Source organism: Mauremys reevesii, linkage group 4, assembly GCF_016161935.1.
Source record: "Mauremys reevesii isolate NIE-2019 linkage group 4, ASM1616193v1, whole genome shotgun sequence".
In the NCBI taxonomy this organism is placed as follows: domain Eukaryota; kingdom Metazoa; phylum Chordata; order Testudines; family Geoemydidae; genus Mauremys; species Mauremys reevesii.
Genome location: NC_052626.1, coordinates 151,533,515 through 151,555,338, shown reverse-complemented (window position 1 = coordinate 151,555,338; position 21,824 = coordinate 151,533,515). Strand labels below are relative to the sequence as shown.

The following is a 21,824-nucleotide window of genomic DNA, read 5'->3' as shown; positions in this document are numbered from 1 at the left end:
TACAGGGCTAGTATCACTGTCACAGCCCAACCCATTGGGGGGACATGAGCCCCTGGCACCAGCTGCTCCCATACCAGGAACCCCCTTCATCCAACAGTCACCTCCAGCACCCCCCAAGAAGCAGGAAGGACCCAGCCATGATTCGCACCTTTATTAACAAAAGAAACCAAACAGCAGGAAGCTGTATAAGCCCCTTCTAGCCCCCTACTGGAGGGGCTCTGGGCAGGAGAACCACCACAGAAGGGCAGTTCAATTTCTGATGCCCCACAGCTGAGCAGTTCATACAACAGGCAGCTTGCACCCCACTCTGGGTGACCATGATGCTGCCAGGGGCAGCAGCGATAAACAAGTTCTTAGGGCACCCCCCCATCACAGAGGGGGACACCAGACAGAACTAGCCCCTCCCCCACTATTTGCAGAGACAGGCCTGGAGGCAGAGCCCACCCAGTCTTTAAGCCCCCCACTTATCATCATCTGGCCCCATCTCCAGCGTCTTGGTGACCACACCGGTGCCAATGGTGCGGTTGCCATCGCGCAGGGTGAAGCGCTGACCTTCCTCCAGCACCATGGGCTGCCGCAGGGTGAGGGTCAGGGCTGTGTCCTCGCCGGGCATCACCATCTCCTGCAGGGGGGAAGAGTGGGAGTAGGTCAGAGCAGGTGGTACAGGCTGGCCGCCAGCCACCACTGACTGGGCTGGGGAAGTTTGGGTAAGCTGGTTCCTGTCCCCATGGTGAGCCCACAGCTAGTGCTGGGGGCGGGGCGGGGCAGGGGGGTTCTGTACCTTTCCAGGGGGCAGGATGGTCCGACAGGCCATGTCCCAGGTAAGGGAGAACATGACAGGCATGTAGTTAGTGACGAAAGGCTTGTGCCGCCCGCCCTCCTCCTTGCTGAGGATGTACACCTGGGGGGCAGAGGAAAAGACTATTACAGCCCAGCAGCCCACCTTCTCCCCCCCGCCCCAGCCCACTGCCCCAGCACAGGCCCCACCTGGGCCTCAATCTTCTGATGGGGCTTGATGGAGCCCGGCTTGCACATCACCATGCCACGCCGCACGTCCTCCCGCTTCAGGCCCCGCACCAGCGCCCCAAGGTTGTCTCCGGCCTCGGCCCGCTCCAGGTTCTGATGGAACATCTCGATGCCTGCAGGGGAGGGATGGGGTAAGCCTGGGTTCCCCAGCCTGGGCAGGGGGGTTCCCCCACCTCTGGGAGGGGACAGCAGGTGAGGGGTTCTGTTAGCTGTGCCCCCTACCTGTCACCACGGAGCGCAGGTTCCGGTTGTGCCCCACGAACTCGCACTCCTCCCCCTTCCTGACGATGCCACGCTCCAGCGTCCCTGTCACCACCGTCCCACGCCCTGCAAGGGCAGAGGGGTCAGTGCCATGGGGCCTGGAGGGTGCCTGGAAAGGCACAGGGCTCAGCATGGGGACTGGGCAGGGGGGCAGCAGGCGTTACCTGGGATGGAGTAGATCGACTCGATGGGCAGTAGGAATGGCTTGTCCAGCTCCCGCGCGGGCAGCGGGATGTGCGTGTCGACCGCGTCCAGCAGCTTCAGGATGGAGTTCAGTCCCAGCTCAGGGCTGCGGTGCTGGGGGAAGGGAGGGCATTAGCATGGGCAGTGGGCGGGTGAGGCGCTGCCGGGGAGGAGAAGGGGGCACTCACCTCCAGGGCGCAGAGGGCAGAACCCACAACCACAGGCGTCTTCTCCCCATCGTAGCCAAACTCAGAGAGCAGCTCCCGGATCTCCAGCTCCACCAGCTCCAGCATCTCCTGGTCCTCCACCGCATCCGCCTTGTTGATGTACACCACGATGTGCCGCACCCCGATCTGAGGGGGCCACAGGGTGAGGGGCAGCCCAACCAGCCCATGCCCAGGGCTTCTGGCAAAGATGCCCTGTGACACACTGTACCCCCACAATAGCACCCTGACACCCCCATATTCACCACTGGAATAGGATTATGGCTTGTTCAGTACAAAGTCTGCCTTGTGAGGTACATAAGAACGGCCCTACTGGGTCAGACCAAAGGTCCATTTAGCCCAGTATCCTGTCTACTGACAGTGGCCAGTGCCAGGTGCCCCAGAGGGAATGAACAGAACAGGGAATCACCGAGTGATCTACCCCGTCGCCCATTCCCAGCTTCTAGCAAACAGGCTACGGCCACCATCCCTGCCCATCCTGGCTAATAGCCATTGATGGACCTATCCTCCATGAATGTATCTAGTTGTTTTTTGAACTCTGTTATGGACTTGGCCTTCATAACATCCTCTGGCAAGGAGTTCCACAGGATGGCTGCGTGTGTGTGTGAAGAAATACTTCCTTTTATTTGTTTTAAGCCTGCTGCCCATTAATTTCATTGGGTGACCCCTAGTTCTTGTGTTATGAGAAGCAGTAAACAACACTTCCTTACCTACTTTCTCAACACCAGTTATGATTTTATAGACCTCAATCATGTCTCCCCTTAGCCATCTCTTTTCCAAGATGAAAAGTCCCAGTCTTATTAATCTCTCCTCATACAGAAGCTGTTCCATACCCCTAACCATTTTTGTTGCCCTTTTCTAACCTTTTCCAATTCCAATACATCTTTTTTGAGATGGGGCGACCACATCTGCACACAGTACTCAAGATGTGGGCGTACCAGGGATTTATATAGAGGCAACATGATATTTTCTGTCCTATTATCTATCCCTTTCTTAATTATTACCAGCATTCTGTTCGCTTTTTTGACTGCCGCTGCACAGAGTGGATGTTTTCAGAGAACTATCCACTATGATTCCAAGATCTCTTTCTTGCGTGATAACAGCTAATTTAGACCCCACCATTTTATATGTATAATTGGGATTACATTTTCCAATGTGCATTACTTTGCATTTATCAACATGGAATTTCATCTGCCATTTTGTTGCCCAGTTTTGAGGGATCCTTTTGTAGCTCTTCGCAGTCTGCCTGGGCCTGATCTATCTTTAGTAATTTGTATCGTCTGCAAATTTTGCCACCTCGGTGTTTACCCCTTTTTCCAGATCATTTATGAGTATGTTGAATAGGGCTGGGCCCAGTACAGACCCTTGGGGGACACCACTATTTACCTTGCTCCTGTCTGAAAACTGACCCTTTATTCCTACCCTTTGTTTCTTGTCTTTTAACCAGTTACCGACCCATGAGAGAACCTTCCCTCTTATCCTGTGGCAGCTTACTCTGCGTAACAGCCTTTGGTGAGGGACCTTGTCAAAGGCTTTCTGAAAATTTAAGTACATTATATCCCAGGGATTGGCAACCTTTCAGAAGTGCTGTGCTGAATCTTCATTTATTCACTCTGATTTAAGGTTTTGCATCCCAGTAATACATTTTAACGTTTTTAGAAGGTCTGTTTCTATAAGTCTATAATAAATAACTAAACTATTGTTGTATGTAAAGTAAATAAGGGTTTTAAAATGTTTAAGAAGCTTCATTTAAAATTAAATTAAAATGCAGAGCCCCCCGGACCGGTGGCCAGCACCCGGGCAGTGTGAGTGCCACTTAAAATCAGTTTGCGTGCCGCCTTCGGCATGTGTGCCATAGGTAGCCTACCCCTGCTGTATCCACTGGATCCCCTTAGTCCACATGCTTGTTGACCCCCTCAAAGAATTCTAGTAGATTGGTGAGGCGTGACTTCCCTTTACTAAAATCACGTTGACTCTTCCTCAACAAATTATGTTCATTTATATGTCTGACAATTCAACCAGTTTGCCCGGTACTGAAGTCAGGCTTATCGGCCTGTAATTGCCAGGATCACCCCTGGAGCCCTTTTTAAAAATTGGCGTCACATTAGCTCTCCTCCAGTCATCTGGTACTAGGGTGACCAGATGTCCCAATTTTATAAGGACAGTCCCGATATTCGGAGCTTTTTTTTATATGGGCTCCTATTACCCCCCACCCTGTCCCGATTTTTCACACGTGCTGTCTGGTCACCCTATCTGGTACAAACGCTGATTTAAATGATAGGTTAAAGACTACAGTGAGTAGTTCTGCAATTTCACATTTGAGTTCCTTCAGAACTCCTGGGTGAATCCCATCTGGTCTTGGTGACTTATTGCTGTTTAATTTATCAATTTGTTCCAAAAGCTCCTCTAATGACACCTCAATTATAGACAGTTCCTCAGATTGGTCACCTAAAAAGAATGGCTCAGGTTTGGGAATCTCCCTCACATCCTCAGCCGTGAAGACCGATGCAAAGAATTCATTTAGTTTTTCCACAATGGCCTTATCGTCCTTGAGTGCTCCATTAGCACCTCGATCATCCAGTGGCCCCACTGATTGTTTGGCAGGGTTCCTGCTTCTGATGTACATTAAAAAAAAAAGCTATTACTTTTCACATCTTTGGCTAACTATTCCTCATATTCTTTTTTGGCCTTCCCAACTGTATTTTTACACTTCCTTTGCCAGTGCTCCTTTCTATTTTCCTCACTAGGATGTAGCTTCCACTTTTTCACAGTGGCACTTTTTAGGTTCTCTTACTATGTTTTTTAATTTGGGTTATACATTTAAGTTGAGCCTCTATTACGGTGTCTTTAAAAAGTTTCCATGCAGCTTGCAGAGATTTTACTTTTGGTGCTGTACCTTTTTATTTCTGTTTAACTAAATCCTCATTTTTGTGTAGTTCCCCTTTCTGAAATTAATGCTAGTGTTGGGCTGTTGTAGTGTTTTCTCTGCTACAGGGATGTTAAATTTAATTATATTATGGTGACTATTACCGAGCGGTCCAGCTACATTCACCTCTTGGACCTGATCCTGTGCTTCACTTAGGACTAAATCAAGAATTGCCCCTCCTCCGGTGGATTCCAGGACCAGCTGCTCCAAGAAGCAGTCATTTAAGGTGCCAAGAAACTTTATCTCTGCATCTCTTTCTGAGGTGATATGTACCCAGTCAATATGGGGATAACTGAAATCCCCCATTATTATTTTTATTGATGTTTTTTATTTTAATAGCCCCTCTAATCTCCCTGAGCATTTCACAGTCACGATCACCATCCTGGTCAGGTGGTCGGTAATATATCCCCACCGCTATATTCTTATTATTAGAGCATGGAATTTCTATCCATAGAGATTCTATGATACAGTTTGATTAATTTAGATTTTTACTTCATTTGATTCTACGCTTTCTTTCACATAGAATGCCACGCCCCCACCAGCACGACCTGTTCTGTCCTTCCGATATATTTTGTACCCTGGTATTACTGTGTCCCATTGATTATCCTCATTCCACCAAGTTTCTGTGATGCCTGTTATATCAATATCCTCATTTAATACGAGGCACTCTAGTTCACCCAGCTTATTATTTAGACTCCTAGCATTGCTATATAATCACTTTAAAAACTTGTCTCCTTTTAGCTGTCTGCCATTACACTATGTAACTGAATGGACTCTTTTTTTATTTGACTGTTTCTGATCAGACCCTGCCTGTATTTTATCATTTTCCATCCTCTTGTCCTCACTAGGACAGAGATTCTCTATTAATAGATCCTCCCCTAAGGGATGTCCGAACCATGTGCTCCTCCGCACCTGTTGGCTTTCCCTCAGCCCTTAGTTTAAAAACATTAAAAAGGTTGTAGAGCATTAAGTGCCAGCAATCTGGTTCCATTTTGGTTTAAACTTTAGATGGAGCCCATCCTTCCTGTATAGGCTCCCCCCATCCCAAAAGTTTCCCCAGTTCCTAATAAATCTAAACCGCTCCTCCTTACACCATCGTCTCATCCATGCATTGAAACTCTGCAGTTCTGCCTGCCTACCTGGCCCTGCGCGCGGAACCGGGAGGTATCACGTTAAAAGTCGAGCTGTTGAACATTAATATCCTGTTGGATTGTAGGTGCCGTCATTGGATGGGAAGTTATGAAGTTTTGCGGTGTGTGTGTTAGTGAAATATATTGTGAGGTTGGGAGACACCCACAACCAGCCTTTCAGATACAACAATGGAAGGGCCAGACAGCGCTGATGGCCCATTAAGGGGAATCCATGCTCCCAGGGACTGTGTACAATGGAGACCTCTCAGAGAGAGCAGGTACACAATGGAGGCTGCTTGACTCAATCAGAGCAAAGGCTCTTTCCAGCCAATTGGAAGAAGCTATAAAAGGGGGAAGTGACATCATCACTGGTCCTCACCCCCCACAACTCAACACCTGGAAACCCGGCTGGGGGACACTGAACTGGGAAGGGGGTCTCAGGCTGGAAAGGAGAATCCCAGCCTGTGAATTAAGAAACTCTACCATCTCCCAGGGTGAGAGACGGCCTGATTCAAATCCTGTCTAGTTAAATAAATACATGGAGATATACCCATCTCACAGAACTGGAAGGGACCTTGGAAGGTCATTGAGTCCAGCCCCCTGCCTTCACCAGCAGGACCAAGTACTGATTTTTGCCCCAGATCCCTAAGCGGCCTCCTCAAGGACTGAGCTCCAACCCTGGGTTTAGCAGGCCAATGCTCAAACCACTGAACTATCCCTAACAGAACTCAGACTGCAAATGTGTTTTATTTCTTAGGTAACCAACTTTGAGCTGAACACCTATTACTGATAATCACTTACAATCCATCTGTCTGTTGCTACTACATCTGTTTGGTATTTTACCTACGCCGCCGCCTTTTGGCTGAAGTGCTTGGGCAATCTGCTCGGGGGCAAGGCCTGGTGCATGCCCGCTTTCCTTGGTAGAAGTGGAAGACTGGGTAATAAACTTACACCAGTCAGGCTTCTCACCAGGGCAGGACAGTCCAGGTCTGGGGTCCTAGGTTACGGAGCTGTGGGGGGATTGGCTGGAACCTCTCTAACGTTGGTTCAGGAGTGGCTAGGAGAAGCCTTCATGTAACTGCAGCTGGGTATGTCCCTGGCTGTGTGTGTGCAGGACCTGGAGGGGTTTACAGCTCGTCCCAGCATCACAGTGAGGGAGGAAGCCCAGGCTGGTAAGCTCAGTGGTACCCCAGTTCCAGGTTGCACCCTGGGGAACCCATCACCTCCCCTTACCTGTTTGGCCAGCAGCAAGTGCTCTCGGGTCTGTGGCATCTGCCCGTCTGTTGCTGCCACCACGAGGATGCAGCCGTCTAGGGGAGCGGTGCCAGTGATCATGTTCTGGAAGAGAGAGATGGAGGCGCTTAGATGCCGGGGCCAGCACAGCCTGGGGAGGGAACAGAACTGGGGGGCGGGAATGTGTTATTGTTGCACCGAGTTTGGCGGTGAAGTTGTTGGGGTGACACACACAGACCCAATCCCCAGGAGGAAGAGTGAAACCACCCACAGAACAGCCGATCCCTGCCCACGCCCTTTGCTGCTCCCCCGCCCACACCCTGCTCCTCCCCTGCCCTTCGCTGCTCCCCACCCACTGATCCTCCGGGGCCGGGAGGAGGAAATGGGGGGGAGGGGGTCTCAGGGGCAGGGAGGAGGAAGTGGAGGAGTAGAGGGGAGGGGTCTCGGGGCTGGAAGGAGGAACGGTGGTGAGGGTGGTGGTGTCTCGGGCTGGGTGGAGGAAGCAGGGGTGAGAGTGAGCGTGTCTCAGAGGCTGGGTGGAGGAACTGAGGGTGTGTGGGGCACAGAGGAAGGGATGGGAGGGGTCTATCTTTGGGAACAGAAGATGGAGGGTGGTGAGTGTGGGGACAGAGGGATGGACAAAGGGAGGGGCACAGAGGTGGACAAAGGTGAGTACATTTGGGAACAGAAGGAGGGGCAGGCTAGCGGGGGCGAGTTGCGGGGTACAGAGGTGCAGAGAGGCAAGCAGAATCTGTGTGGGGACAGAAGGAGAGACAGGCTAGGGACAGGCTAGAGGGGGTGAGTTTGGGGATAGAGGGAGCAGGTTTGGGGGTACGGAGGTGCAGTGAGGCAGGCAGAGGGCTGTGTGTGTGGGGACACACGGAGGGGCAGGTTAGAGGGGGAAGAATAGCTCAGTGGTTTGAGCATTGGCCTGCTAAACCCAGGGTTGTGAGTTCAATCCTTGAGGGGGGCCACTTAGGGATCTGGGGCAAAAATTGGTCCTGCTAGTGAAGGCAGGGGGCTGGACTTGATGACCTTTCAAGGTCCCTTCCAGTTCTAGGAGACTGGTATATCTCCAATTATTACCTTTTATTATTACCTTTTAGAGGCGGTGAGTTTCGAGGTGCAGAGAGGCAGGCAGAGGGCTGTGTGTGTGGAGACACACGGAGGGCAGGTTAGAGGTGGTGAGTTTCGGGGTACAGAGGTGCAGAGAGGCAGGCAGAGGGCTGGGGGGGACACACAGAGGGGCAGGTTAGAGGGGTGAGTTTCGGGGTACGGAAGTGCAGAGAGGCAGGCAGAGGGCTGTGTGTGTGGGACACACAGAGGGGCAGGTTAGAGGCGGTGAGTTTCGAGGTGCAGAGAGACAGGCAGAGGGTTGGGGGGACACACGGAGGGGCAAGTTAGAGGGGGTGAGTTTCGGGGTACAGAGGTGCAGAGAGGCAGGCAGAGGGCTGTGTGTGTGGGGACACACAGAGGGGCAGGTTAGAGGCGGTGAGTTTCGAGGTGCAGAGAGACAGGCAGAGGGCTGTGGGGTTAGGGATAGAGGCAGGAACCGGAGGGTGTGGGCAAGGACAGCGGGGCACTTGGAGGTGCGCGTGTGAGGACGGAGGATGAGATCAAGGGGGCGCGTTCGAGGACTGGAAGGCAAGGGGGGCTTCGCCCTTTCAGACAGCAGAATTCTGGGAAATGTGGGTACCACGACAACTCACCCACAGGCTGAAAGGGGCAGGACCCCCCCGCCCGCCCTCCCTCACCTTGACATAGTCGGCGTGGCCGGGGCAGTCAGTGTGGGCGTAGTGCCGGTTGGCCGTGGCATACTCCACATGGGAGGCGTTGATGGTGATGCCACGAGCCTTCTCCTCCGGCGCATTGTCGATCTCCTCGTACTTCTTGAACTTGGCACCTCCAGCCTCAGCTAGGACTGGGGGGGGGAGGGAGGGGCAGAAAAAGGGGGTGAGTAACCAGCTGGGGAGGAGAGGTGGGCTGGGAGCCAGGACTCCTGGGTTCAATTCCCATCTCTGCCAGTGACCTTCTCTATGACCCTGGGCCAGGCCTTCCTCCACGTGGCTCCTGTTTCCACTCTCACCCCTTTAGCCGGGGAGCGCTTGGGGGCAGCGCTTGGGGGCAGGGGTTGGTCCCGTGGGGGCTGTGCAGCACCCGGCACCAGGACTCCTGGTCAGGGGTTGTGGGCAGCGCCTGGGCTCAGCAGGGGTCTCTGGCAGCGACCATGACCCAATCAATGGGGCCAAGGGCTGAGGGAACCCCAGGACGCGCAACCCTCTGCTCCAGGCCCCCCACTCACTTTTGGTGATGGCAGCTGTCAGCGTGGTCTTGCCGTGGTCCACGTGCCCGATGGTGCCCACGTTGACATGGGGCTTGTCCCGCACGTAGGTTTTCTTGGCCTCGACAGCGAAGCTGCGCAGCAGGAGGGGGCAGAGGCGGGAGGCCGGGCTGGGCGGGGATACCTAGGGCACAGGGAGCCTTGGCATGAGTCTATCCCCCAAGACCTCCCCCCACAGCTCCCCTATCAACCTCACCCACCACAACTCCCCACATCCCCATCCCTCCACCGACCCTACCTGGGCTCCATCCCCCAACCCCCTCATCCTCCCCACCCAGATTCCACCCCCAAAGCTCCCACATCCCCATTCCCCTGCCAGCTCCATCCCCATCCCTCCCCACAGGGCTCCACCCCCACAGGGCTCCACCCCCATCCCCGCTGTCCATCCACGACATGCACCACAGCTCCCATAGCCACCCCCAACCTCACCAGCCACCCAACCCACCAGGGTTCTCCAAGACCCCTCCCCAAAAAACACACAGAGCTGGGTTCCCCACAATCCACTTTCCCAACCCCCACCTCATTTACGACCCCCCATCACAGCCTCCACACCCCATCCTATGGCCCCCTACCCACCAGGGGCGGCTCTACAAAGTAGGCTGCCCCAAGCAGCGCGGAGCGCTGCGCCGCCCTTCCCCAGTCCCGCGGCGGGTCCCCTATTCCCGCGGCTCCGGCATCCTGGGGAGGGCGGCATTTGGCTCCGGTGGCGCTCCCGCCGGCATGCCTGCGGCAGGTCCACCGGAGCCCGGGACGAGCGGCCCTGCCGCAGTCATGCCTGCGGGAGCTCAACCGGAGCCGCGGGAAGACGGGACCCGCCGCAGGCATGCCTGCGGCAGGTCCGCTCGTCCCGGGCTCCGGTGGACCTGCCGCAGGCATGCCGGCGGGAGCTCCACCGGAGCCAAATGACGCCCTCCCCAGGATGCCGCCCCAAGCGGGCGCTTGGCCCGCTGGTGCCTAGAGCCGCCCCTGCTACCCACATCCCTCCCACCTCCCTAACAACTCCAACCCACCCAACATAGCTCCCCCACTGCCCCTAACACCCCTCCTCACCCCCAGTTCCCCCCTTCTGTGGCCAAGGCCCCAAACACCCCAGTGCACTGGGGGAGTGCGTGTGTGTGGTCACTGCCATTACCCCCACAGCCCATCCCATCCAGGTAGCTCCTTACCGTCCCCAAGACGCCCAGCAGGTAGTTGGAGAGGCAGCCCCGGAGGCCTGTAAGAGGTACAGGGAAAAGCTGTGATCACCCGTCGCGCTGTTCAGCCACCATCCCCCGCGCCCATCTCCCTTCAGCTTGGAGGCTCCCCCCACAACCTGTCTGATCATTAGGAGTCCCTGGTGCTTCTCGACTTGTGCCTGGATCGGAAGCTCTTTGGGGCAGGGACTGTCTCTATTGTCTTTGCGCAGCACCCTGCTCACGAAGCAGAGTGGCCCTGGGCTGGACTCCTGGGTTCACGCCCCAGCTCTGGTGTTGAACAAGCCCCATCTCCTTTCTATACTTCACTTTCCCTCTACCTAGACTACACATTCTTTGGGATAGGCAGTCCTCAGCACACTAGGGGCCCGCTCTCCGCTGGGATCTAGCACCACCAGCATGGACAGCTAGTCATTATCCTCACAGCACAAAACCACCTCCAGAAAGAGGAGAGTTGGACTGAAATCAACAAGATGAAATTCAGTAAAGACAAGCCAAGGCGCAGCTACAAATCGGGGACTTGCTGGCCGGCAGTGGCACTGCTGGTCAGGATCTGTGGTTAGAGCAGGTCACACACTGAATGAGTCAGTGATGTGCCCAGGTGTGAAAAGGCAGATCTCAGTCTGGGGCATATTAATAGGTGTGTTGCATGTAAGATACAGGAGGTAGTTGTCGCCCTCAGCACCGGTGAAGCCTCAGCTGGAGTGCTGGGTGCAATGCAAGGTGCCAGAGTTTAGAAGAGATGGGGACAAACTGGAGAGTCGACAGAAGAGCAACAAAACTGATCAAAGGTTTAGAAAACCTGACCTGTGAAGAAAGGTTAAAAACCTGGGCCTGTTTAGTGTAGAGAAGAGAAGACGGAGGGGGGACTCTTCCGCTTGATTATGGGCTGTTATAGAGGATAAGAACATAAGAGCGGACATACTGGGTCAGACCAGAGATCCATCTACCCCAGTAGCTTGTCTTCCGACAGTGGCCAATGCCAGGTGCCCCAGCGGGAATGAACAGAACAGGTAATCATCAAGTGACCCATCCTTTGTCACCTATTCCCAGCTTCTGGCAAAGAGAGGCTAGGGATGCCACTAATGGACCTATCCTCCATGAACTTATCTAGTTTTTTTATGAATCATGTTATAGTCTTGGACTTCACAACATTCTCTGGCAAAGAGTTCCACAGGTTGACTGTGTGTTGTATGAAAAAATACTTCCTTTTGTTCGTTTTTAACCTGCTGCCTATTAATTTCATTTGGTGACCCCTAGTTCTTGTGTTATGAGAAGGGGTAAATAACACTGCCTTGTCTACTTTCTCCACACCAGTCATGATTTTATAGACCTCTATCCTAATCCCCCCTTAGACGTCTCTTTTCCAAGCTAAAAAGTCAGTCTTATTAATCTCTCCTCATACAGCAGCCGTTCCATAGCCCTAATAATTTTTGTTGACCATTTCTGTACCTTTTCCAATTCTAATATATCTTTTTTGAGATGGGGTGACCACATCTGCACGCAGTATTCAAGATATGAGCGTACCATGGATCAGAGGCAATATAATATTTTCTGTTCTATTATCTATCCCTTTCTTAATGATTCCCAACATTCTGTTTGCTTTTTTGAGTGCGGCTTCACATTGAGTGGATGTTTTCAGAGAACTATCCACTATGAGTCCAAGATCTCTCTCATGAGTGATAACAGCTAATTTAGAACCCATCGTTTTATATGTATAATTGGGATTACATTTTCCAATGTGCATTACTTTGCATTTATCAACATGGAATTTCATCTGCCATTTTGTTGCCCAGTCACCCAGTTTTGAGGGATCCTTTTGTAGCTCTTCGCAGTCTACATGGGACTTAACTATCTTGAGTAGTTTTGTATCACCTGCAAATGTTGCCACCTTGGTGTTTACCCGTTTTTCCAGATCATTTATGAATATGTTAAATAGGACTGGGCCCAGTACAGACCCCTGGCGGCACCACTATTTACCTCTCTCCGTTCTGAGAACTGACCATTTATTCCTACCCTTTGTTTCCTATCTTTTAACCAGTTACCGATCCATGACAGGACCTTCCCTCTTACCCCATTACAGCTTACTTTGCTTAAGCGCCTTTGGTGAGGGGCTTTCTGAAAATCTAAATACACTATATCCACTGGATCCCCCTTGTCCACGTGCTTGTTGACCCCCTCAAAGAATTCTAGTAGATTGGTGAGGCATGATTTCCCTTTACAAAAACCACGTTGACTCTTCCCTAACAAATTACGTTCATCTGTGTCTCTGACAATTTTATTCTTTACTATAGTTTCAACCAGTTTGCCCAGTACTGAAGTCCGGCTTACTGGCCAGTGATTGCTGGGATCATCTCTGGAACCCTTTTTAAAAATTGGCATCACATTAGCTATCCTCCAGTCATTTGGTACAGAAGCTGATTTAAATGATAGGTTACAAACTACAGTTAGTAGTTCTGCAATTTCACATTTGAGTTCCTTCAGAACTCTTGGGTGAATCCCATCTGGTCCTGGTGACTTATTACTGTTTAGTTTATCAATTTGTTCCAAAAACTTCCTCTAATGACACCTCAATCTGTGACAGTTCCTCAGATTTGTCACCTAAAAAGAATGGCTCAGGTTTGGGAATCTCCCTCACATCCTCAACTGTGAAGACCAATACAAAGAATTCATTTAGTTTCTCTGCAATGGCCTTATCATTCTTGAGTGCTCCTTTAGCATCTTGATCGTCTAGTGGCCGCACTCACTGGTTGTTTAGCAGGCTTCCTGCTTCTGATGTAATTAAAAAAAAATAATTTTTTTTTGCTATTACTTTTTGAATCTTTGGCTAACTGTTCTTCAGATTGTTTTTTGCCCTTCCTAACTATATTTTTACACTTCCTTTGCCAGAATTCATGCTCCTTTCTATTTTCCTCACTAGGATTTAACTTCCACTTTTTAAAGGATGCCTTTTTGTCTCTCACTGCTTCTTTTTACTTTATTAATTAGACACGGTGGCACTTTTTTGGTTCTCTTACTATGTTTTTCAATTTGGGGTATATGTGATGAAGTGGGACTGTTCTTAATGTTTTCTTAATGTTTAGGACAGTAATAGTGATGATGAAATGCTAAGGGAAATTAGAGAGGCTATCAAAATTAAGAACCCAATAATAGTGGGGGATTTCAATTATCCCCATATTGACTGGGAACATTTCACTTCAGGACGAAATGCAGAGATAAAATTTCTCGATACTTTAAATGACTGCTTCATGGAGCAGCTGGTACGGGAACCCACAAGGGGAGAGGCGACTCTAGATTTAATCCTGAGTGTAGTGCAGGAGCTGGTCCAAGAGGTAACCATAGCAGGACCGCTTGGAAATAGTGACCATAATACAATAGCACTCAACATCCCTGTGGTGGGAAGAACACCCCAACAGCCCAACACTGTGGCATTTAATTTCAAAAGGGGGAACTATACTAAAATGAGGGGGTTAGTTAGACAAAAGTTAAAAGGTACAGTGACTAAAGTGAAATCCCTGCAAGTTGCATGGGCCCTTTTTAAAGACACCATAATAGAGGCTCAACTTCAATGTATACCCCAAATTAAGAAAAACAGTAAAAGAACTAAAAAAGAGCCACTGTGGCTTAACAACCATGTAAAAGAAGCAGTGAGAGATAAAAAGACTTCCTTTAAAAAGTGGAAGTCAAATCCTAGTGAGGCAAATAGAAAGGAGCACAAACACTGCCAACTTAAGTGCAAGAGTGTAATAAGAAAAGCCAAAGAGGAGTTTGAAGAACGGCTAGCCAAAAACTCCAAAGGTAATAACAAAATGTTTTTTTAAGTACATCAGAAGCAGGAAGCCTGCTAAACAACCAGTGAGGCCCCTTGACGATCGAAATACAAAAGGAGCGCTTAAAGACGATAAAGTCATTGCGGAGAAACTAAATAAATGGATTCTTTGCTTCAGTCTTCACGGCTGAGGATGTTAAGGAGATTCCCAAACCTGAGATGGCTTTTGTAGGTGACAAATCTGAGGAACTGTCATAGATTGAAGTGTCACTAGAGGAGGTTTTGGAATTAATTGATAAACTCAACATTAACAAGTCACCGGGGCCAGATGGCATTCACCCAAGAGTTCTGAAAGAACTCAAATGTGAAGTTGCGGAACTATTAACTAAGGTTTGTAACCTGTCCTTTAAATCGGCTTCGGTACCCAATGACTGGAAGTTAGCTAATGTAACGCCAATATTTAAAAAGGGCTCTAGGGGTGATCCCGGCAATTACAGACCGGTAAGTCTAACATTGGTACCGGGCAAATTAGTCAAAACAATAGTTAAGAATAAAATTGTCAGACATAGAAAAACAAACTGTTGAGCAATAGTCAACATGGTTTCTGTAAAGGGAAATCGTGTCTTACTAATCTATTAGAGTTCTTTGAAGGGGTCAACAAACATGTGGACAAGGGGGATCCGGTGGACATAGTGTACTTAGATTTCCAGAAAGCCTTTGACAAGGTTCCTCACCAAAGACTCTTGCGTAAATTAAGCTGCCATGGGATAAAAGGGAAGGTCCTTTCATGGATTGAGAACCGGTTAAAGGACAGGGAACAAAGGGTAGGAATTAATGGTAAATTCTCAGAACGGAGAGGGGTAACTAGTGGTGTTCCCCAAGGGTCAGTCCTAGGACCAATCCTATTCAATTTATTCATAAATGATCTGGAGAAAGGGGTAAACAGTGAGGTGGCAAAGTTTGCAGATGATACTAAACTACTCAAGATAGTTAAGACCAAAGCAGATTGTGAAGAACTTCAAAAAGATCTCACAAAACTAAGTGATTGGGCAACAAAATGGCAAATGAAATTTAATGTGGATAAATGTAAAGTAATGCACATTGGAAAAAATAACCCCAACTATACATACAACACGATGGGGGCTAATTTAGCTACAACGAGTCAGGAAAAAGATCTTGAAGTCATCGTGGATAGTTCTCTGAAGATGTCCATGCAGTGTGCAGAGGCGGTCAAAAAAGCAAACAGGATGTTAGGAATCATTAAAAAGGGGATAGAGAATAAAACTGAGAATATATTATTGCCCTTATATAAATCCATGGTACGCCCACATCTCGAATACTGTGTACAGATGTGGTCTCCTCACCTCAAAAAAAGATATTCTAACACTAGAAAAGGTTCAGAAAAGGGCAACTAAAATTATTAGGGGTTTGGAGAGGGTCCCATACGAGGAAAGATTAAAGAGGCTAGGACTCTTCAGCTTGGAAAAGAGAAGACTAAGGGGGGGATATGATAGAGGTATATAAAATCATGAGTGATGTTGAGAAAGTGGATAAGGAAAAGTTATTTACTTATTCCCATAATACAAGAACTAGGGGTCACCAAATGAAATTAATAGGCAGCAGGTTTAAAACAAATCAAAGGAAGTTCTTCTTCACGCAGCGCACAGTCAACTTGTGGAACTCCTTACCTGAGGAGGTTGTGAAGGCTAGGACTATAACAATGTTTAAAAGGGGACTGGATAAATTCATGGTGGCTAAGTCCATAAATGGCTATTAGCCAGGATGGGTAAGAATGGTGTCCCTAGCCTCTGTTTGTCAGAGGATGGGATGGATGGCAGGAGAGAGATCACTTGATCATTGCCTGTTAGGTTCACTCCCTCTGCGGCACCTGGCATTGGCCACTGTCGGTAGACAGATACTGGGCTAGATGGACCTTTGGTCTGACCCGGTACGGCCGTTCTTATGTTTCTCTGAATGCTGTGTGGGTGCCTCAGTTCCTGGCCGACCCTCTGTCTCCTGGCAACTAATGGCCCGAGCTCTTCCCCCTGCAAGGGGATGCTAAAGGTGTGGGAAAACAAAGAGGTCAGGTGACCTCCTGGCCCAGGAAAGGAACTCAGCAGAGAAGGCGGGGGTTTCAGTCTGGAGCTGGCTGGGGATGGGGAGTGAGGGCAGACGTGGGGTTCTGCCTCGCTGCCCCCCAGGATGGACCCGGCCAAGGGGTCCGGTTCGCGGTACCTACAAGCTCTGTTTTAGACCCTGTTCCTGTCATCGAATAAACCTCTGTGTCACTGGCTGGCTGAGAGTCACGTCTGACTGTGCAGTAGGGGGGCAGGACCCTGTGGCCCCCCCAGGACCCCGCCTGGGGGACTCGCTGGGGGAAGCGCACGGAGGGGCAGAGGATGCTGAATGCTCCAAGGTCAGACCCAGGAGGTGAAGCCGTGTGAGCTTCTTGCCCTAAAGACAGCCTGCTCCAAGGGAGAGGAGGCTCCCCAGAGTCCTGACTGGCTTGGTGGGGAGCAGTTCCAGAGCATCGCCCGGGAACTCCATGACAGTATACATTTAAGTTGAGCCTCTATTACGGTGTCTTTAAAAAGTTTCCGTGCAGTTTGCAGGGATTTCACTTTTGGCACTGTACCTTTTAATTTGTTTAACTAAATCCTCATTTTTTAGTAGCCCCCCTTTTTTAAATTAAATGCTACAGTGTTGGGCTGCTGTGGTGTTTTCCCCACCACAGGGACATTAAATTTAATTATATTATAGTCACTATTACCAGGTGGTCCAGCTACATTCACCTCTTGGACCTTATCCCGTGCTCCACTTAGGACTAAATGAAGAACTGCCTCTCCTCTGGTGGGTTCCAGGACTAACTGCTCCAAGAAGCAGCCATTTAAGGTGTCAAGAAGCTTTATCTCTGCATCCCTTTTTGAGGTGATATGTACCCAGTCAATATGGCGATAGCTGAAATCCCCTGTTATTATTGAGGATTTTTATTTTAATAGCCTCTCTGATCTCCCTGAGCATTTCACAGTCACTATGACCATCCTGGTCAGGCGGTCAGTGATATATCCTTACTGCTATATCTTTATTATTAGAGCATGGAAATACTATCCATAGAGATTCTATGGTATAGTTTGGTTCATTTAGGATTTTACTTCATTTGATTCTACATTTTCTTTCATGGGGATCAATGATCCGTGTTCAGTGAAGGTAGGACAAGAAGTAAAAGGCTCAATCTTGGCAAAGGAGATTTTTACGTGATATAGTAGGAAAAACTTTCTAACTAGGAGGCTAGTTCAGCTCTGGAACAGGTTATCTAGGAATGCTGTAGGGTCTCCATCTCTGAAGGGTTTTGAGAACAGGCTGGACAAACCAATCTGATAGCTTTCTTTGATAGGATAACAAGTCTTGTGGATAAGGGAGAAGCGAAGGATGTGGTATACCTAGGCTTTAGTAAGGCATTTGATACGGTCTCGCATGATATTCTTATCAATAAACTAGGCAAATACAATTTAGATGGGGCTACTATAAGGTGGGTGCATAACTGGCTGGATAACCGTACTCAGAGAGTAGTGATTAATGGTTCCCAATCCTGCTGGAAAGGTATAACAAGTGGGGTTCCGCAGGGGTCTGTTTTAGGACCGGCTCTGTTCAATATCTTCATCAACGACTTAGATGTTGGCATAAAAAGTACGCCTATTAAGTTTGCACATGATACCAAACTGGGGGGGATTGCAACTGCTTTGGAGGACAGGGTCATAATTCAAAATGATCTGGACAAATTGGAGAAATGGTCTGAGGTAAACAGGATGAAGTTGAACAAAGACAAATGCAAAGTGCTCCACTTAGGAAGGAACAATCAGTTTCACACATACAGAATGGGAAGAGACTGTCTAGGAAGGAGTACGGCAGAAAGGGATCTAGGGGTTATAGTGGACCACAAGCTAAATGTGAGTCAACAGCGTGTTGCAAAAAAAGCAAGCGTGATTCTGGGAAGCATTAACAGGTGTGTTGTGAGCAAGACACAAGAAGTCATTCTCCCGCTCTACTCTGCGCTGGTTAGGCCTCAGCTGGAGTATTGTGTCCAGTTCTGGGCACCGCATTTCAAGAAAGATGTGGAGAAATTGGAGAGGGTCCAGAGAAGAGCAACAAGAATGATTAAGGTCTTGAGAACATGACCTACGAAGGAGGCTGAAAGAATTGGGTTTGTTTAGTCTGGAAAAGAGAAGACTGAGAGGGGACATGATAGCAGTTTTCAGGTATCTCAAAGGGTGTCATCAGGAGGAGGGAGAAAACTTGTTCACCTTAGAGGCTAAGGATAGAACAAGAAGCAATGGGCTTAAACCACAACATTAGGAAAAGGTTCCTAACTGTCAGGGTGGTTAAACACTGGAATAAATGGCCTAGGGAGGTTGTGGAATCTCCATCTCTGGAGATATTTAAGAGTAGGTTAGATAAATGTCTATCCGGGATGGTCTAGACAGTATTTGGTCCTGCCATGAGGGCAAGGGGACTGGACTTGATGACCTCTTGAGGTCCGTTCCAGTCCTAGAGTCTATGAACCCCAGTTGGGGTTGGGCTAGGGTTACTTGGCCCTGCCTCAGTGCCAGCGCTGGACTAGATGACCTCTTGAAGTCCCATCCAGCCTCACATCTCTATGATTCACATTTATTGTCTTGGGATACTTGTGGCTCACTGGCCCTAGCTCCAGTTGGGGCAGGGACTGCGCCCCTCCGTGGGGTGGAGCAGGGGGCACCCTTCCGGATCAGTGGGTGCTGGCACTGCTGGCCCAAATGCTCAGGGCTTATAGTGCTGGGGTGAAGGCAGGGCCAGGGTTATGAGGGATCTTGGTGAATGGGGCAAGAGACAGAGCGGATGGATTCAGACTCTCGGCTGTTCAGGCCAGAAGCACCCACTCTGTGACCAACCAATCCAACCTCCCACCCAGTCCCGGTGGAGAATCTCACCCAGTGTCTCCTGCTGACTGCGCTGGGGCAGCCCGCCCCCCAGAGCTGCAGCCCCCAGTAGTTTCTACCACAATCTCAGTCATTCTCCCACCAAAACCCTCATCACCCTACTGCACTCCATCCTGCAAAGCCTTGCCCCCTCTATTTCAGGCCCCACGCCATGCTCCTCAGGATCTCCTTCAATAGGGGTCATCACCCCTTAACCCCAACCACCCTGTTCTCCTCTCCCCCCTTCCTGCAACACCCTCCAGACTACTCTGCTCCCCATTCCCACAAACCAGACCCCGTCCCTGTCCTTTCAGAATCCGTGCTCCCCCTGCCATCACCACCCTGCCCCCACCAAAATTCTTCCTTCTCCTGCACCATCTACCAGATCACCCCATAACCCCCTCTTTTGTCCCACAATCTGACTCTTGCCACCCCCCAAATCCCTTCCCCCTCCTCCCACCACCAACCCCCTAAACCCAGATCCCTCCTCCTCTGCGTAACCGTGTAACCCCTCTCTACAACATAACCTGTGTGCTGCACCCCCTGCTCGCCACACAATCCCTCCTAGCCTGATCCAGAGCCATCCCTTCTCTCTCAGGATCCCAGCTCCCTGCTTAGCCCCCCTTCCACCGTCACTGAGCCCTCAAACACCCCACAACCCCCTTCACAGCCACCTGCTTTCCACAACTCACCTCCTACCTCCAGATCCTCCCTGTCCCAGACAACCTCTCCCTCGACCCCTGCTCCTCCCCAAAATCTCCATCCACCACATAACCTGCCCCTATATCCCCCCCCCGCCCCGCCTTCCCTCCCCTCCCAGGATCCCTTCTCCCCCCTCTCAGAACATCCAATTACCCAATGGTAATTAATGACTGGGACAATTTATCAAGGGTTCTGGTGGATTCAAACAGATCAGCTCTAAGATTATTGTGGGGCAGGTCCCTGGCCTGTGCCGCCCTTTCCAGCCCTAAACACTGTAAAAGCCAGACCTCCCCCCACCTCCCTGAGACACCCAACCTCCCGCTCCTGCCCACCCTACCCCCCACCACCCAGAGACCCCCAACCACCCCCTCCAGCCCAACCTACCCCCACCTCCCAGAGACCCCCAACCTCCCGCTCCTGCCCAACCTACCCCCCCACCTCCGTCCAGCCCCCCCTACCTACCCCCCACCTCCCAGAGACCCCCACATCCGTCCTGCCCCCACCTCCCAGAGACCCCCCCACCTCCTTCCTGCTCCCCAACCTACCCCCACCTCCCAGAGACCCCCACCTCCCGCTCCTGCTCAACCTACCCCCACCTCCCAGAGACCCCCAACCTCCCGCTCCTGCCCAACCTACCCCCACCTCCCAGAGACCCCAACCTCCCGCTCCTGCCCAACCTACCCCCACCTCCCAGAGACCCCCAACCTCCCGCTCCTGCCCAACCTACCCCCACATCCTTCCAACCCCACCTACCCCCACCTCCCAGAGACCCCACATCCTTCCTGCCCCCACCTCCCAGAGACCCCACCTCCTTCCTGCTCCCCAACCTACCCCCACCTCCCAGAGACCCCCAACCTCCGCTCCTGCCAAACCTACCCCCACCTCCCAGAGACCCCCATCTCCTTCCTGCCCCACCTACCCCCACCCCACCTCCCCAACCTACCCCCACCTCCCAGAGACCCCCACCTCCTTCCTGCCAACACCAAACCCCACCTCCCAGAGACCCCATCTCCTTCCTGCTCCCCAACCTACCCCCACCTCCCAGAGACCCCCAACCTCCCGCTCCTGCCCAACCTACCCCCACCCCAGGACCCCCAGCCTACCCCCGACACCCCAACTTCCTGCCCCCACCCCAGAGACCCCCAAACCCCTTCCTGCTCCCCAACCTACCCCACCCCGAGACCCCCAACCTCCTTCCGACCCCCCCCCGACTTCCTGTAACTTCCCCCAGGTCCTTCCTGCCCCCCGGTCACTGACCGGCAGCCCCGCTCCGTCCCCCGCGGACCAGCATCGCGTGCGCCGCCATCTTTCAACCTGACCGGAAGTGACGCACACGCGGCGGGCGCCAGAGCCAATGAATGAAGGGGGAACTAGCCGCTTCCGCCAGCGAATCGCGAGCACACCGGAAATGTGGCGCAGCCGCTCTAGCACCTCGTAAGAACTCTATGGTGTACCGGGAGCCGCTCTATCTACGACCAGGGGGAGATGCTATTGTACCGGAGGCGCCTCTCTAGCCCCCGGCTCAGGGAGACTCTATGGCGCTACTGGAGCCGCTCTATCCTCCGCCAAGCGTCACTCGGCACGGGAGCAGGGGCTCTATGGCGCCCGGGGAGGCGCCCCGCCCGCTGACGGTCTCTGCCGAGCCTCGCTAGCCAGTTGGAGACTCTATGGTTGCGGGGTCAGGGCTCGGGCAGAGCCGCTCTAGCTCCCCGCGGGGACTCTATGGCAAAGGTAGACGCTTCCCCTGCGGACTCGATGGAAAGGCGGCAGCTCTACCCCTACCCCAGGTTAGACTCTATGGCCCTGGAGGACTGAGGGGCCGCTCAGCTGGGGGCGGGGCCGGGGCCGGTCCCAGGTGCTGGGAGACCCTGGGCCTGAACCCAC

At 51.4% G+C, this 21,824-nt stretch overlaps 1 protein-coding gene across 1 annotated transcript; it reads right to left on the bottom strand.

Annotated features, from left to right (window-relative positions):
* Positions 1–88: 88 nt before the first annotated feature.
* TUFM (Tu translation elongation factor, mitochondrial) lies at positions 89–21,346 on the bottom strand. Its single transcript, XM_039536839.1, has 11 exons — positions 21,198–21,346; positions 10,491–10,537; positions 9,286–9,448; positions 8,738–8,904; positions 6,984–7,088; positions 1,659–1,823; positions 1,452–1,584; positions 1,249–1,353; positions 988–1,139; positions 782–901; positions 89–622 (listed from the first exon to the last, which is right to left on the bottom strand). Exons 1-11 carry the CDS (start codon positions 21,244–21,246, stop codon positions 452–454), a joined length of 1,377 nt encoding a protein of 458 aa, XP_039392773.1. The 5' UTR covers positions 21,247–21,346; the 3' UTR covers positions 89–451.
* Positions 21,347–21,824: the final 478 nt, after the last annotated feature.